This window comes from Miscanthus floridulus, chromosome 2 (genome assembly GCF_019320115.1).
Source record: "Miscanthus floridulus cultivar M001 chromosome 2, ASM1932011v1, whole genome shotgun sequence".
NCBI classification, from domain to species: domain Eukaryota; kingdom Viridiplantae; phylum Streptophyta; class Magnoliopsida; order Poales; family Poaceae; genus Miscanthus; species Miscanthus floridulus.
In genome coordinates this window covers 182,311,565-182,324,212 of record NC_089581.1, presented here as the reverse complement: position 1 = coordinate 182,324,212, position 12,648 = coordinate 182,311,565, and the positions used below count along the sequence as shown (strand labels likewise).

Genomic DNA, 12,648 nt, shown 5'->3' with positions numbered 1-12,648 from the left:
TTAATCTTATACCTCTAGCTGAAATTGCACACACTGTTTAGACATATACAGCAGGCTAACAAGTATCCTAGTCACACTAAAGGAATAACTAAGCAAAGTACTGAAAAAATACCTTATCTGATTTTTTTAGATCAAATACCTCATCTAATTTTTTAGGCGAAATACCTTATCTGAATTAACTTAGATGATACATATATAACCAGACCCAAATCTACCGCTCGAGAAACACATGCTTCAACAGTTATGAAAATCCATCTTTGCACTAGAGCATTTGAGAAAACAGGTTACGTGTGTGCGCATCAGACAAACTTGAGGTGTCCTGGGCTGCTGTCCTAGAACTCAGCGACCACACATGCTACGCCATTATTACTGGGGAAGCCCACATGAGTACGTCTTCACGAGGAAGAGTCCCTTATGTGCACATGGTAAATCCATCTTTGCAGTAGAGCATTTGAACACACACTTATCACAATGTATTTGAAGAAACATGATAAAATTCTATACCAGTCCAAATATGACTCCTACACATGATCATGCAATGACAGGAATAAGAAAAACAATTGCACAAAAAGTGGCATCTTCACCTTAGATAGAGCAATCCAGTTTTATTTTTTTCTGTTCTATACTTTTCCTTCAGTAGATGCTCGCTCCAATTTTTCAAACAACTACACAATGTACAAAAATGATTAAGTTTCTTACACTGTTTTTATGTACAGGCACCAAATTTTAGTAAAAAGATGCAATATTTAGGAATCGTATTGCTCACACACATCTTTTCAGAGATTCAGAGTCAAATAAATTTTCCTGCTCACGAACACTGACTAGAGAACATTCTATTGTCTAGCAAAACTGGAAAAATCAGAGACCCTTCCTAATTTTGCTTGTAAGTTGTGTGTGGTACCAAGACTTTCAGGTTGGAACAGAAAGTTGTTCTTTCACGGCACAATACTACTACACATCAATCAAGCATCTGTTCCTTCGTGGCACAAGAAAGTTGTTGTCGTTCATGGCAAAATATATTGCTACTAAATTCAACAACAAATCAATATGTGTATAAAGTTTTGACTTGCATACGCCAATGCTCCAACAATTCAACAAAAAAAGGTTAGCTGCATCTACTAAATATCTAGCAGATCTGAGGGAGACAACAGCAGGGCTAACCATTGAATAGGACCAGCAGCACTAACACCGTGCAAACCTGGAGACGACACACTAAGGCCTGGTCGGAGGGCTTAGCAACACTAACGTCGTGTGGCCTGGGCGGACGAGGTCGGCCCCGACGTGGACCATAGACGCGGGGGCGATGGTGGGATCTGGGATGAACGGGCCAGAGCAGTAGTGTCGCTGGGTTGGTCCGGTAGCGAACCACCACCTCCCCCCCCCCCCCCCCCCCGCTTGTGCCTCGTCTACGGGATGCGCGGCGACGACGTTCACAGATGTGGATCTAGGCGCCCCCGCTGGTGGAGATGCGATGCGACTTCTTCTGCCGGTGGAGGCGCCGTCGCGTGGGGCTAGGGCGGAGCGCCGCTGTGGTCCACAGCGTAGGTGGGAGGAGGCGACCTTGGCGGCGGCTGCTTGACAGCGCCCCGTCCCGCTGCGGCTTTGCGCTGCGCTGCACCTCCCGCTCCCACGCCGCGCCCCACCAGTACGACGACGATCTCCCCGAGCCTAGCAGGCTCCGGTGCGAGTGCCGAGACCGCAGCGAGGAGGAAGAGGAGGAGGAGCCGGAGTAGGAAGCTGGAGGAGTTGGACGGAGGCGTGGAAGGCGAGCAGGAGGAGGAGCGGACCTCCAACGTGGTACCCTTGGGCAGGAGCATTGCTGGGTTTCACCGAGGAACCAGACCGGCCATGCTACGCCGCCGGCACCGCGCCGTGCCGAGGGGCACCAACCGCTCGGGCGTGCTCGCGCCGGTGCGCCGCGCAGGGGGTCGCTGTCTTCCCACCGCAAGAGGGGGCGGAGCAGGCGCTGGAGAGGGCGCACCGTCGGTGCTGGTGATGGGGAGGGGCGGCGCTGTGAGAGGAAGAGCAGCGGCGCAGGGGAAGGAAGAGGGCAGGGCGACAGCGACGGAGGAGACGACGGAATGTCGATTGGAGGGGATAAGATATTTTTTTTGCGGGCAACCAATTATCCCGTGAAGCAAGCAAGTGAAGTAAGTAAGCAAGCAAGCAAGTGTCAGCAGCTTTTGCATGCATGCAAGCAAGGCCCCAGCGGCATGCGAGGATGTGTGGCGACCACCATGCTAGTTAGGCACCGACCATACATGTCGAGAATCCTCTGTCCTCTGCTAGGCGCCAACATCCATTTACGTGCCGCGTACAATCAGTAGGAAGTCGTACTTCATTTAATGGGTGCAGTTGCTTCATCTATCTCATCTGAGCCATGAAATCTCTATCTGACGTATTAAATAAAAAGAACATACGTGGACACCCTATAAGGCCGTCGATTCGGCGTGCCTTCATATCTTTAATATTGAGTGATAGAATGAAACCCTAAGTGATGACGATTATTACGTTAAAAAATCCAACTAATATATACCGAATCGATGCGAAAAAACTAGGAGGGGAGCGATGATACCTTGCTCTGGAAGATCTACGGATCAAATCAAAGTTTTCAAGATCCAATATGCCGATTCGTGAGGTAGGGTGAAGTGGGGAGAGAAAAAACCCGAGAGGGAGGAGAAAGAAGAGGAAGAATGCTCGGGCAGGAAGGTTGGGCCGAGGTTAAATGGCAGGGAGCTAATGGCGCCGAGCTAAAGGTCTATTTTGTGAAATCTTTCCTTTAGGGGTCTATATACGATAAACTTAAAAAAAATGCTAAAATGTAAAAAATTCGCACTCCCCTTCCGACCAGAAAATTTTAAAAATCATTTAATATATACAAAGAAAATAAAATATATAAGAAAAACACGAGAAGACAGCAATTTCCGTACTACTCCTACTAAACCCCTGACGCCGCGCCCCAACGCGCGCCGCCACCAGAGCCCGAGCCACCACGCCGCCAAATCGATAGCGTTTTTGCTGCCCCCTAGCCCGCCGCCGCCGCCTCCGCCAGCGCGGCCGAGGGCGCAGGAAAAGGAGGCCTTCAGGCGGCGGCCTGAATCAGCATCAGGCGGGAGGAATGGCGCAGTCGCTGGAGCTGCTGCTGATCCAGTTCCTGATGCCGGACAACGACGCGCGTCGGCAGGCGGAGGAGCAGATCCGGCGGCTGGCCCGCGACCCGCAGGTGGTCCCCGCGCTCGTCCACCATCTCCGCACGGCCAAGACCCCGAACGTCCGCCAGCTCGCCGCCGTGCTACTCCGCAAGAAGATCACCTCTCACTGGCCCAAGCTTCACCCGGACTCCAAGGCATCACTTAAGCAAGCCCTCATCGACTCAATCACACTCGACCACAGGTTCTTTGCTAGATACCTATTACCAACCCTTCTGCGCATGTCTGCCTCAGAATTTGTGCGTTTTCAATTCACTTAAATTGCGCATTTGTCCTTCATAAAGGACACTTTGAGTGTGTTCTCAACTTATTAGTTTGCGCTGATCATAGAATTGAATTGAGAGCTCCAGCTTCAGTAAACCTTACTGTTTGGCCCCAAACAACATAGAATTTTGATGCTTCTGTTGTGACCGCAATTGCTCATATAATATAATTCCAATTGGGGAGAAATTTCGCTTGTGCTTCACCCAATTTTGTATGATTACTGCGAAGATTATCTGCACAATATATTCTCATCCATGTTATAACATGACTGATGATTAATCCCAACTTCTCATGATAATATACTTTCTGCTGAGCTAAATTAATCATGGTTTCTCTAGAGCTGATTGATCCAGGCCGTGCTTTTTTTCAATTGGTTACATGATAGTGCGCTGTGGTCGAATTATGGTAACTGATACAGATATTCGATGGCCTACCATTTCTGGTTACTTGGGGTCTAGACCTAAATCTGCTTAGTTCTTGTTCATGGCACATCTTCGATCACAACCCACAGCTTAAGCTCTTGCAGAGATTCCTTTGTAAAGAGTTAAAACATGGAACAACTGCCATGTGGAAGCAAAGGACAAAGGGCTTGTGATATTTTATTGTGAATACTTTTGCATTCTAAGCACTCTTCATACGTCATTCAATGGCATTGAATCCTTGTGTAGTTCTCTATTTCATCCTTCACATTTAAATGTCCCGTTGAGCCAATACGGAATGCAATTCAGAGAAAAAAACCCACATCAAATGGTTTATTACATTTTTTTTCGACCCAAAACTTCTAAATACTGTAGCATCTCTTCTCCAAAACTAAATTTTTTGTTACATTTTGACATTTACATGTAGTTTGTTAAATCACACTTCTAGATTTGCATGGCATGAATATTGACCAGAGTCGACCATTAATTTACCACCAATGACTGGATCTGGTAGGTTGAAATCAAGAGATACACATCTCTAGTACAGTTGAAACTTGAAACTAATCAGAACCTGCTGAGGTCCATAGAACATAGTTTTCATGAAGATCATGGTTACAAGTTACAACACAAAACATCTCATCAGTTGGTGCAAATGTTGCAGATAAAACTTTGTGCTGTTCATCTATTTTTGACGTGCCTTACAACTTTTTGTTCACATGTACTTCTGTTAAGCTTAGAGTCTCTATTTCCATTTTATGCAGTCATCCTGTAAGGCGAGCTAGTGCAAATGTCGTGAGCATTATAGCTAAGTATGCTATCCCTGCAGGAGAGTGGCCAGAGCTGTTACCTTTCCTTTTCCAATGCAGCCAAAGTCCACAAGATGATCATAGAGAAGTAAGTTTGTCTTGATGAAGGGTTTATTCCTACCAAGCAGATGAATATAGACACTATTCATATTGAAGGAGAATGACATTGTGGTTTCCTATTAGATGAATTATAGGAGTAGATGTTAAACATAACAAAATTGTATTTGCAATGTCATTTTCTTCTATCTGTAGTAAGTTTCTGATTTTTTACCACATCAGTAGCTAAAATTAATGTGTATCTTTTGGTATTTTGACACCATATCAGCAACATATCGGCTTCACTATTCCTTGTTGTGCACGTTACTGCATTTGTCTATTATGAAGTCTTAAATATGAGGATACATCTAATCTCTTGAAGTTAAGGGCTAAATGGTCTGACTCATTTTGTGTCTGTGTAAAACCCTATCTGTTTCCTTTAAACACACAATTTTATTCTTTTTCCTGCTGGTCAGGAACACAAACAAAAGTTGGAGTCACGCTGTTGATGCATATGTGAAACCTAATTTGTCATTATACCATTCTTCAATGATTTTACTTGCTGTTCACTTCCCTTTCTCCATGTTTGTGTCAGTGGGTAACTGGGTTATTAGCATCAATAAATTGATCTAACATTCAGATAATGCATTTGTTAATTAATATCAATTATTCATCCGAGCATTGCATGTTGTACTGGCATGCGGCAAACATTTTAGAACCCTGTATTCTGTTGTAATTTTGTTTGGTGGGAACATTTTACATTATCAAAAGTTGTTTTTACAGTTTTGCAAAAAAGGTTGATTGTACAGGAAGCAACTGCTGCTTTATCTGCGCAAACAAAAAGCTAATGCTGAGTGTCTCAAAGTTCTGCTGCCATTTTATTTCTTCTGCAGGTGGCTTTGATTCTTTTCAGCTCCCTTACTGAAACTATCGGAGCTACTTTTCAGTCTCATCTGAACAATTTGCAACCTATTTTACTGAAATGTCTGCAAGACGAAACTAGCTCTCGAGTCAGAATTGCAGCCCTAAAGTATGGTTAACTTTTGTGTCGAAAAGCTCATTGAAAACAAAATATCTGGCCAAATTGTGCTCTGAATGAACTACTTTTCTCTGTGCAACAGGGCTGTTGGATCATTCATAGAGTATGTCAATGATGGAGGTGACATTGTAAGTTTTGCTTTTGTCAGCTGTATTTTTCTAATTTTTTTGTTTCTTTAAAGTTGATTAGAGTTGAGAATGCGGTAGTTCTATGATAATTATGGCCCTACTACTTGGATTATTATTTTTTATTTACAGCAACATGAAATATATTTTTTAGTGTATTTATTTCATATTGTAGATGTTAATATATTTTCTATAAACTTGCTCAAAGTTAGACAAGTTTGACTTAGGACAATACTAAAATGACTTGCAATTTGAAATGTAGGTAGTATGCAGTACGCTCTGACTCATTTCTAATCATTACTATGCAAACCTCTTATCCAAATGAACATATATGCAAAATGAAAGTTGTTCTCGAGATAAGTACAGTTCCCATTGAGTTATTTATTATCATACTGCCGGAGAAAGGGGAACTACATATTTAAGGACTTCTTGTAGCTGAGTTTTTTTTAATTATCTAATTTGTATTTTCTTGGAGCTTGGGGACAAATTGCATTGGATAATTGTACCTAATTATTATGTTGTATGCACATGATATTCTTTCCAAATCAGTGCGAAATATGAAATATGTTATGCTACATTCAATTTCACCTTGCTAACTGTACGGATACAATTTTCCTAGAGTTCTGAGCGCTTGTTTTAAGTGTATAAATGTTGCCTGCATCCTCCACTATCTTCTTGCAGTTGCAATTTAGTTTCATGTTTGATGATTGTTCTTGCAGAATATACCATTTGACACATTGCCAGCTAATGTTGTGAACTTGTGACCATATGTGTACATTTTGTAGGTAAAAATGTTTCGGGATTTTGTTCCCAGTATCTTGAATGTATCAAGGCAGTGTCTTGCTAATGGAGAAGAAGATGTTGCTTCCATTGCGTTTGAAATTTTTGACGAACTAATTGAATCTCCTGCACCACTTCTTGGAGACTCTGTGAGGTCAATTGTGCAATTCTCGCTGGAAGTTTCTGCAAACCAGGATTTGGAAATAAATATAAGGCAACAGGTTTGATCAGGCCTCAGCATCCTCTAATATATCTCCCAACTTATTTACAGATTACTAAGTTGTTTCAAATGATTGTTTCAGGCTATCCAGATAATTTCATGGCTAGTAAAATTTAAAGCATCTTTCTTGAAAAAGCACAAGCTGGTTGTACCTATCCTGCAAGTTATGTGCCCATTGCTTACGGAAACAGCTAATGAAGATGAAGATTCTGATCTAGCAGCAGATCGTTCTGCTGCCGAAGTCATTGATACAATGGCTATCAACTTACCAAGGCATGTTCTTGCACCAGTTCTTGAGTTTGCTTCTGTGAGCTTTCATCACATTAATCCGAAGTATCGTGAGGCTGCTGTGACATCACTGGGTGTTATCTCAGAGGGTTGTTGTGAACATTTGAAAGATAAGTTGGAGGATTGTTTGAAAATTGTTTTGGAAGCTTTAAAGGACCAAGAACAAATGGTTAGAGGCGCTGCATCTTTTGCTCTTGGTCAGTTTGCTGAACACCTGCAACCAGAAATTTTATCTCATTATGCGAGTGTACTTCCATGCATTCTAAATGCTCTTGAAGACCCATCAGATGAAGTTAAGGTATAGCCATCAAATGCCGATGATGTTTTCTATTCTATAAATGGGCAGCAAGGCAACATCCTTTTCCATAATTGTTTAGGTTGGATGGTAAACTTGGCAATATAATCAATTAATTCATTTGTTCTTGCAGGAGAAGTCATATTATGCTCTTGCAGCATTCTGTGAGGACATGGGTGAAGATATCCTACCATATCTAGAGCCCTTGATATGCAGATTGGTTATGTCTTTGCAGAGCAGTCCTCGGAACTTGCAAGAGACATGCATGGTGTGTAGTAATATATAGTATCTATATAAGTTGTGTATTGGAAAGATGATAACCATTTTAACATAAAATCATCTTTTATTTTGACAATGATGATATTTTCTGCAGTCTGCAATTGGTTCGGTGGCCGCTGCTGCGGAGCAGGCTTTTACCCCATACGCCAAAAAAGTCCTTGAGATGATGAAAGGTTTTATGGTGCTTATTAATGACGAAGATCTGTGTGCACGTGCTAGGGCTACTGAGGTTGTTGGGATAGTAGCAATGGCAGTTGGCAGAGCAAGGATCGAAGCAATATTGCCTCCTTTTATTGAGGCTGCTATTGCTGTAAGTTGTGGTTCCATTAACTTCAGTTACTTTTACAGCATTGAGTGCAAGCTTTATGTTCTTCGTACTCGCAGGGTTTTGGATTGGAGTACAGTGAACTCAGAGAGTACACTCATGGTTTCTTTAGTAATGTTGCTGAAATTTTGGGTGATAGTTTTTCACAGGTAACAAGGGTCTTTAAAATTTTATTTAATTTCAGATTGATGTTTAAATTTACCAAAGTGAGTTGTTTCACATTTCAGTATCTTCCTCATGTTGTCCCTCTCGTATTTTCTTCCTGCAACTTGGATGATGGTTCTGCTGTGGACATTGATGATGCTGATAGTATTGAAAATGGATTTGGTGGTGTTTCATCTGATGATGATGTTAATGATGAGCCAAGAGTTAGAAATATCAGTGTTAGGACGGGGGTATTAGATGAGAAAGCTGCTGCAACACAGGCCATTGGTTTTTTCGCACTACACACAAAGAGTGCCTATGCTCCGTATCCTTTGAGAAATGCTAAGCTGCTCTAGTCACAGTTTAACCTTTCGAAACTTCCTTGACTGACACTAGGTATCTGGAGGAGTCACTGAAGATTTTGATCAGGCACAGTGGTTATTTCCATGAAGATCTCAGGCTGCAGGCAGTCATTTCTTTGAAACGTAATTTACCCCCTATTTCTCTTTAATGCATGAATTTTCACAAGGAATTCCTTTCCCTTGTTCATGCACTGGCAGCATTGTGGAAATTTCATTGTCAGGCTAAATGGTTCAACAAAAAGAAGAGTTGATTGCTTAATCTGTAACTTTACGAAATCAGTACTCACAAAAAAAAATATTTGGTGAATGAAATTAAATGTCTTAAAAACATATTCTGCACTCTGCACTATGTGAAGTTGTCTAGCTATCTGAATTACTGAAATACAAGGTGAAAAGGGGCATATAATCCACTGAAGTGTGGCCTTTTAAATGAAGTGCTTTTATAACTATTGTCTGTGTACTGAGGTTTCAGCATTCTTATTTCATATTGGAATGCCAAAACTTAACAAAACATTAGGTAGAGGTAGACTCATGGACTCACCCAATGGTAGTGCAGTAGCCAACTATTTTTATATGATAATTACAGGAAAAAGAATAAAAGTGCTATTCCAACAATATTTTGCATAAAATCCAGAATGGTATGTTGTTAATCAATTCGAAACATCTGTACTTCATAATTTATCACTAGTATAAGTAAGTGTATTTTTTCAACATATCTTAATGTATATTATTTTCTGTAGTGTTCCGTAAAATGTGATTTTATGGCTTTGTTGGTAGTTACATTGATAACCCTTCTTGCAGATATTCTAACTGCTGTTAGGGCAATACCTCCTACACATGCTGTGAGTATTTTGTTGTGCTAATATTCGTATGCTACCTCCTTCGTACCTTCTGGCGATTTAAAGATTAATTTTGATGAAATAATGTTTTCTTTTGTACCATCCAGGATGTACTAGAGAAACAGAAGGATGTCCTTGGTAAATGCTGGATATACTGCATTTCACGTTTGTTTGGCCTGTTTGATAGCAAATAACCATGCCACATTTATTTTTTCAGATACTGTTTTGAACATCTACATCAAGACTATGACAGAGGATGACGATAAAGAGGTAGTTGCACAAGCTTGCATGAGTGTAGCAGACATTGTGAAGGACTGTGGTTTTACTGCAATTGAGCCTTGTAAGCTGTGCCTGTTCAGTACTGGTTGGCCTGAAAATACTAGGTTGTGTTGTTAAAGACTGGCCCTTCTGTGCTCTCTTTCAGACATGCTAAGGCTTGCTGAGGCAACACTGATTCTTTTACGTCAAGAATCAAGCTGTCAACAAGTAGAATCAGATGGTGAGGATGATGGCGACATTGACCATGATGAAGTCCTCATGGATGCAGTTTCAGATCTTTTGCCTGCTTTTGCAAAAGTGATGGGATCTTATTTTCATCCTATCTTTGCAAAATTATTTGATCCGTTGATGAAATTTGCTGTATGTTACCCCCCCCCCTTCCCCTCTCTATATGCGCGTATTCCATAGTCCCATTTGCTCCACATCAATTGATTAATTAATTCAATGGAAGTTCTATACTTTTGAAACACATGGTGGTCTTGTATTTTGCTTTTGAAACTACTTCCTGGAATAAATGCAGAAATCTCCCCATCCCCCCCAAGATAAGACTATGGTTGTGGCAACCTTAGCTGAGGTTGCTCAGGAAATGGGTGCTCCAATATCTGCTTATGTTGATGTATGTTTCTAGCATTCTTTAATGTCTATGAATTTTTATCATTTCAACGGCCCCTTTCATACTGTTTCATTTGGATTCTTCAGAAGATAATGCCTTTGGTGTTGAAAGAGCTTGCGTCATCTGATGCTACTAATAGGAGAAATGCTGCTTTCTGTGTTGGCGAGATATGCAAGAATGGGGGTGCTGCAGCACTGAAGTATGTATTTTTTTTCTAGAATCATCATATTTGATGATGCAAGAAAGTAGTATTTAATTTATATGCGCATTAGCAATAAAAAGATGTATGCTGCACTAATAAAAAATGTTGTGTGCTTACTTTTGATGAAATGACACGCATTTCTCTTGCGTCATTTGAGAAAAAAGCTTGTATTTTTTAAGTTTTCTTTATGATCAGAAAAGCTAGCTGATGAAATAATGACTTTGCATTTTACTGATTTAATTTCCCAAATGCAACATTTTTCTTATATAGATACAAGGGGAAAGTATGTGTTATGCTCACTTTATCCATATTCGATATATTTAGATTAATATATGTCAGCAAGTGAGCAGTTTAATTAGAACCGTATTCTTTTCCTATACTTCTCAATTGCCATATCCTCAACTTCAAAACCATATGCTGTTTGGGTTCTCTTTCTTTGCTGGACCCTAGAAGTAACCATGACCATCTGGACCTGATGGTCTTTCAGAGTTCTTCTCAAAATGACCAAAAAAAAGAAACCATTTTTTTCCTCTAGTGAATAGCCTGCCATGAGATTTGTTGATAAACTTGAACACTGCTCCTAAATTTAAAGTGGTCTAGCATTCTGAAGTGTTGGATGGTGCAGCTAAGAATCATGAGACATATTTGATGCTGTTCCATTTTATAGTCAGCAGTTGGATTACTTCTCAATGTCTCCATTACATAACTAAAATAAAGAGTAACACCTGATACTGTAATTTTGTTGCTCACTAGTTCTTGTTCATCTTTATGCAGATACTATGGGGATATACTTCGTTCTCTGCATAATTTGTTTGGTAACTCAGAATCAGATGATGCAGTAAGAGATAATGCTGCTGGTGCTATTGCTAGGATGATAATGGTGCAGCCTCAGTCAATTCCTCTCAACCAGGTTTGAACAACATTGTAGTTAGTATGTTTGGACAGCTTCATGTTTCAGATTCAAAAGTGTAACAAGCGTTTGATTGCTTTCTTATAGGTTCTTCCAGTTTTTATCAAAGCTTTGCCACTAAAAGAAGATCATGAAGAATCAATGACTGTCTATGGTTGCATCTGCAGTTTATTATTATCATCACATCCCCAGGTGATTCTAGAACCAGATGTCCATTATCGGTCTATATTCATGGGCCAAACCTAACATTTTTTCAATTGCAGATCCTTCCTCTTGTGCCTGATGTCATACATGTGTTTGCCCAAGTGGTGGTATCCCCAGATGAGAGTGATGAAGTCAAAACAAATATTGGCAAGGCTGTTTCTCACTTGATATCTGTCTATGGCCAGCAAATGCAGCCAATACTGAGTGCCCTTCCACCAGCTCATGCAAGCGCGCTGGCTTCATTTGCCAGTAGAAGATGACCTCTGAGGACAAGCTTTTCGTTGGCTCCTCCTTCTGGTTGATTTTGTTTTGGTTTTGCCATGGCCATTTCCTGAGGATCTGATCACACGGATCAAACCAGATGGAGTGCTTGCATTGGCAAGAGTGAGCAGAGTTGTGTCAGGTTGGCGCATGCTTGATTATATGGTGAGCTTGGTTCCTCTCTTTTTTGAGTTACATAGTTGTGCTTGCTTTGGAGCCCTGTACGGCTAACGGTATAGGCCTTGGTCGACAGCGCATCTGTGAGTGCCTGCCTGTATTCAGGTTCCGGTTTTTGGTTATTTATGCTCTTGTTTTTGGAATTTTTTACCTGTCGTTGCAATTCATTGATTGCTGTTGTATATAGAAGAGAGTTTTAAATGGAGAGAATGTATTACTCTGCAACTGGCAAATTTTGTATACATACCGCTCATACCACTAGCTGTTGTTCGTCCGGATTGCGTACCTTGTCGTGCCCAAGTTGGAAAAGGCGCTCCTTGTGGTGTCGCGAATAGAAAATCTTGGAAGCGGGGAAAGAAATCAAAAGTATGGATACTACTGGAAAAGCTAAAACAATTACAAGAAAGAGCCAGTACAACCTGAGCAGCGTGGCCATGCGCTCATCGATCCATAGTGCGGCTGCGCAATGCCGGTTTGGGAAAGTTTTGTTTCTTATTGACGAAGGATTAGCCAGGGACGGGAGCGCCGGTCGCCATCCCCGTCCACGATCCACTCTTTGGACCAAGGTCCAC

At 41.3% G+C, this 12,648-nt stretch overlaps 1 protein-coding gene across 1 annotated transcript; it reads left to right on the top strand.

The window, feature by feature from the left end:
• Nucleotides 1-2,937: 2,937 nt before the first annotated feature.
• LOC136535963 (uncharacterized) lies at nt 2,938-12,334 on the top strand. Its single transcript, XM_066528412.1, has 20 exons — nt 2,938-3,393; nt 4,654-4,786; nt 5,628-5,764; nt 5,856-5,901; nt 6,684-6,899; nt 6,981-7,484; nt 7,615-7,749; nt 7,855-8,070; nt 8,145-8,234; nt 8,313-8,554; nt 8,626-8,714; nt 9,393-9,433; nt 9,538-9,568; nt 9,648-9,770; nt 9,855-10,069; nt 10,230-10,325; nt 10,409-10,521; nt 11,299-11,434; nt 11,522-11,626; nt 11,698-12,334. Exons 1-20 carry the CDS (start codon nt 3,119-3,121, stop codon nt 11,896-11,898), a joined length of 3,144 nt encoding a protein of 1,047 aa, XP_066384509.1. The 5' UTR covers nt 2,938-3,118; the 3' UTR covers nt 11,899-12,334.
• Nucleotides 12,335-12,648: the final 314 nt, after the last annotated feature.

What these genes read in the sequence shown, in the direction of transcription:
- LOC136535963 (XM_066528412.1), top strand. Translation starts at nt 3,119, where the DNA reads ATGGCGCAGTCGCTGGAGCTGCTGCTGATCCAGTTCCTGATGCCGGAC. An exon ending in CACAAGATGATCATAGAGAA is followed by an intron (nt 4,787 to 5,627) that starts GTAAGTTTGTCT and finishes TTTCTTCTGCAG; the next exon opens with GTGGCTTTGATTCTTTTCAG. An exon ending in TTTTACTGCAATTGAGCCTT is followed by an intron (nt 9,771 to 9,854) that starts GTAAGCTGTGCC and finishes GCTCTCTTTCAG; the next exon opens with ACATGCTAAGGCTTGCTGAG.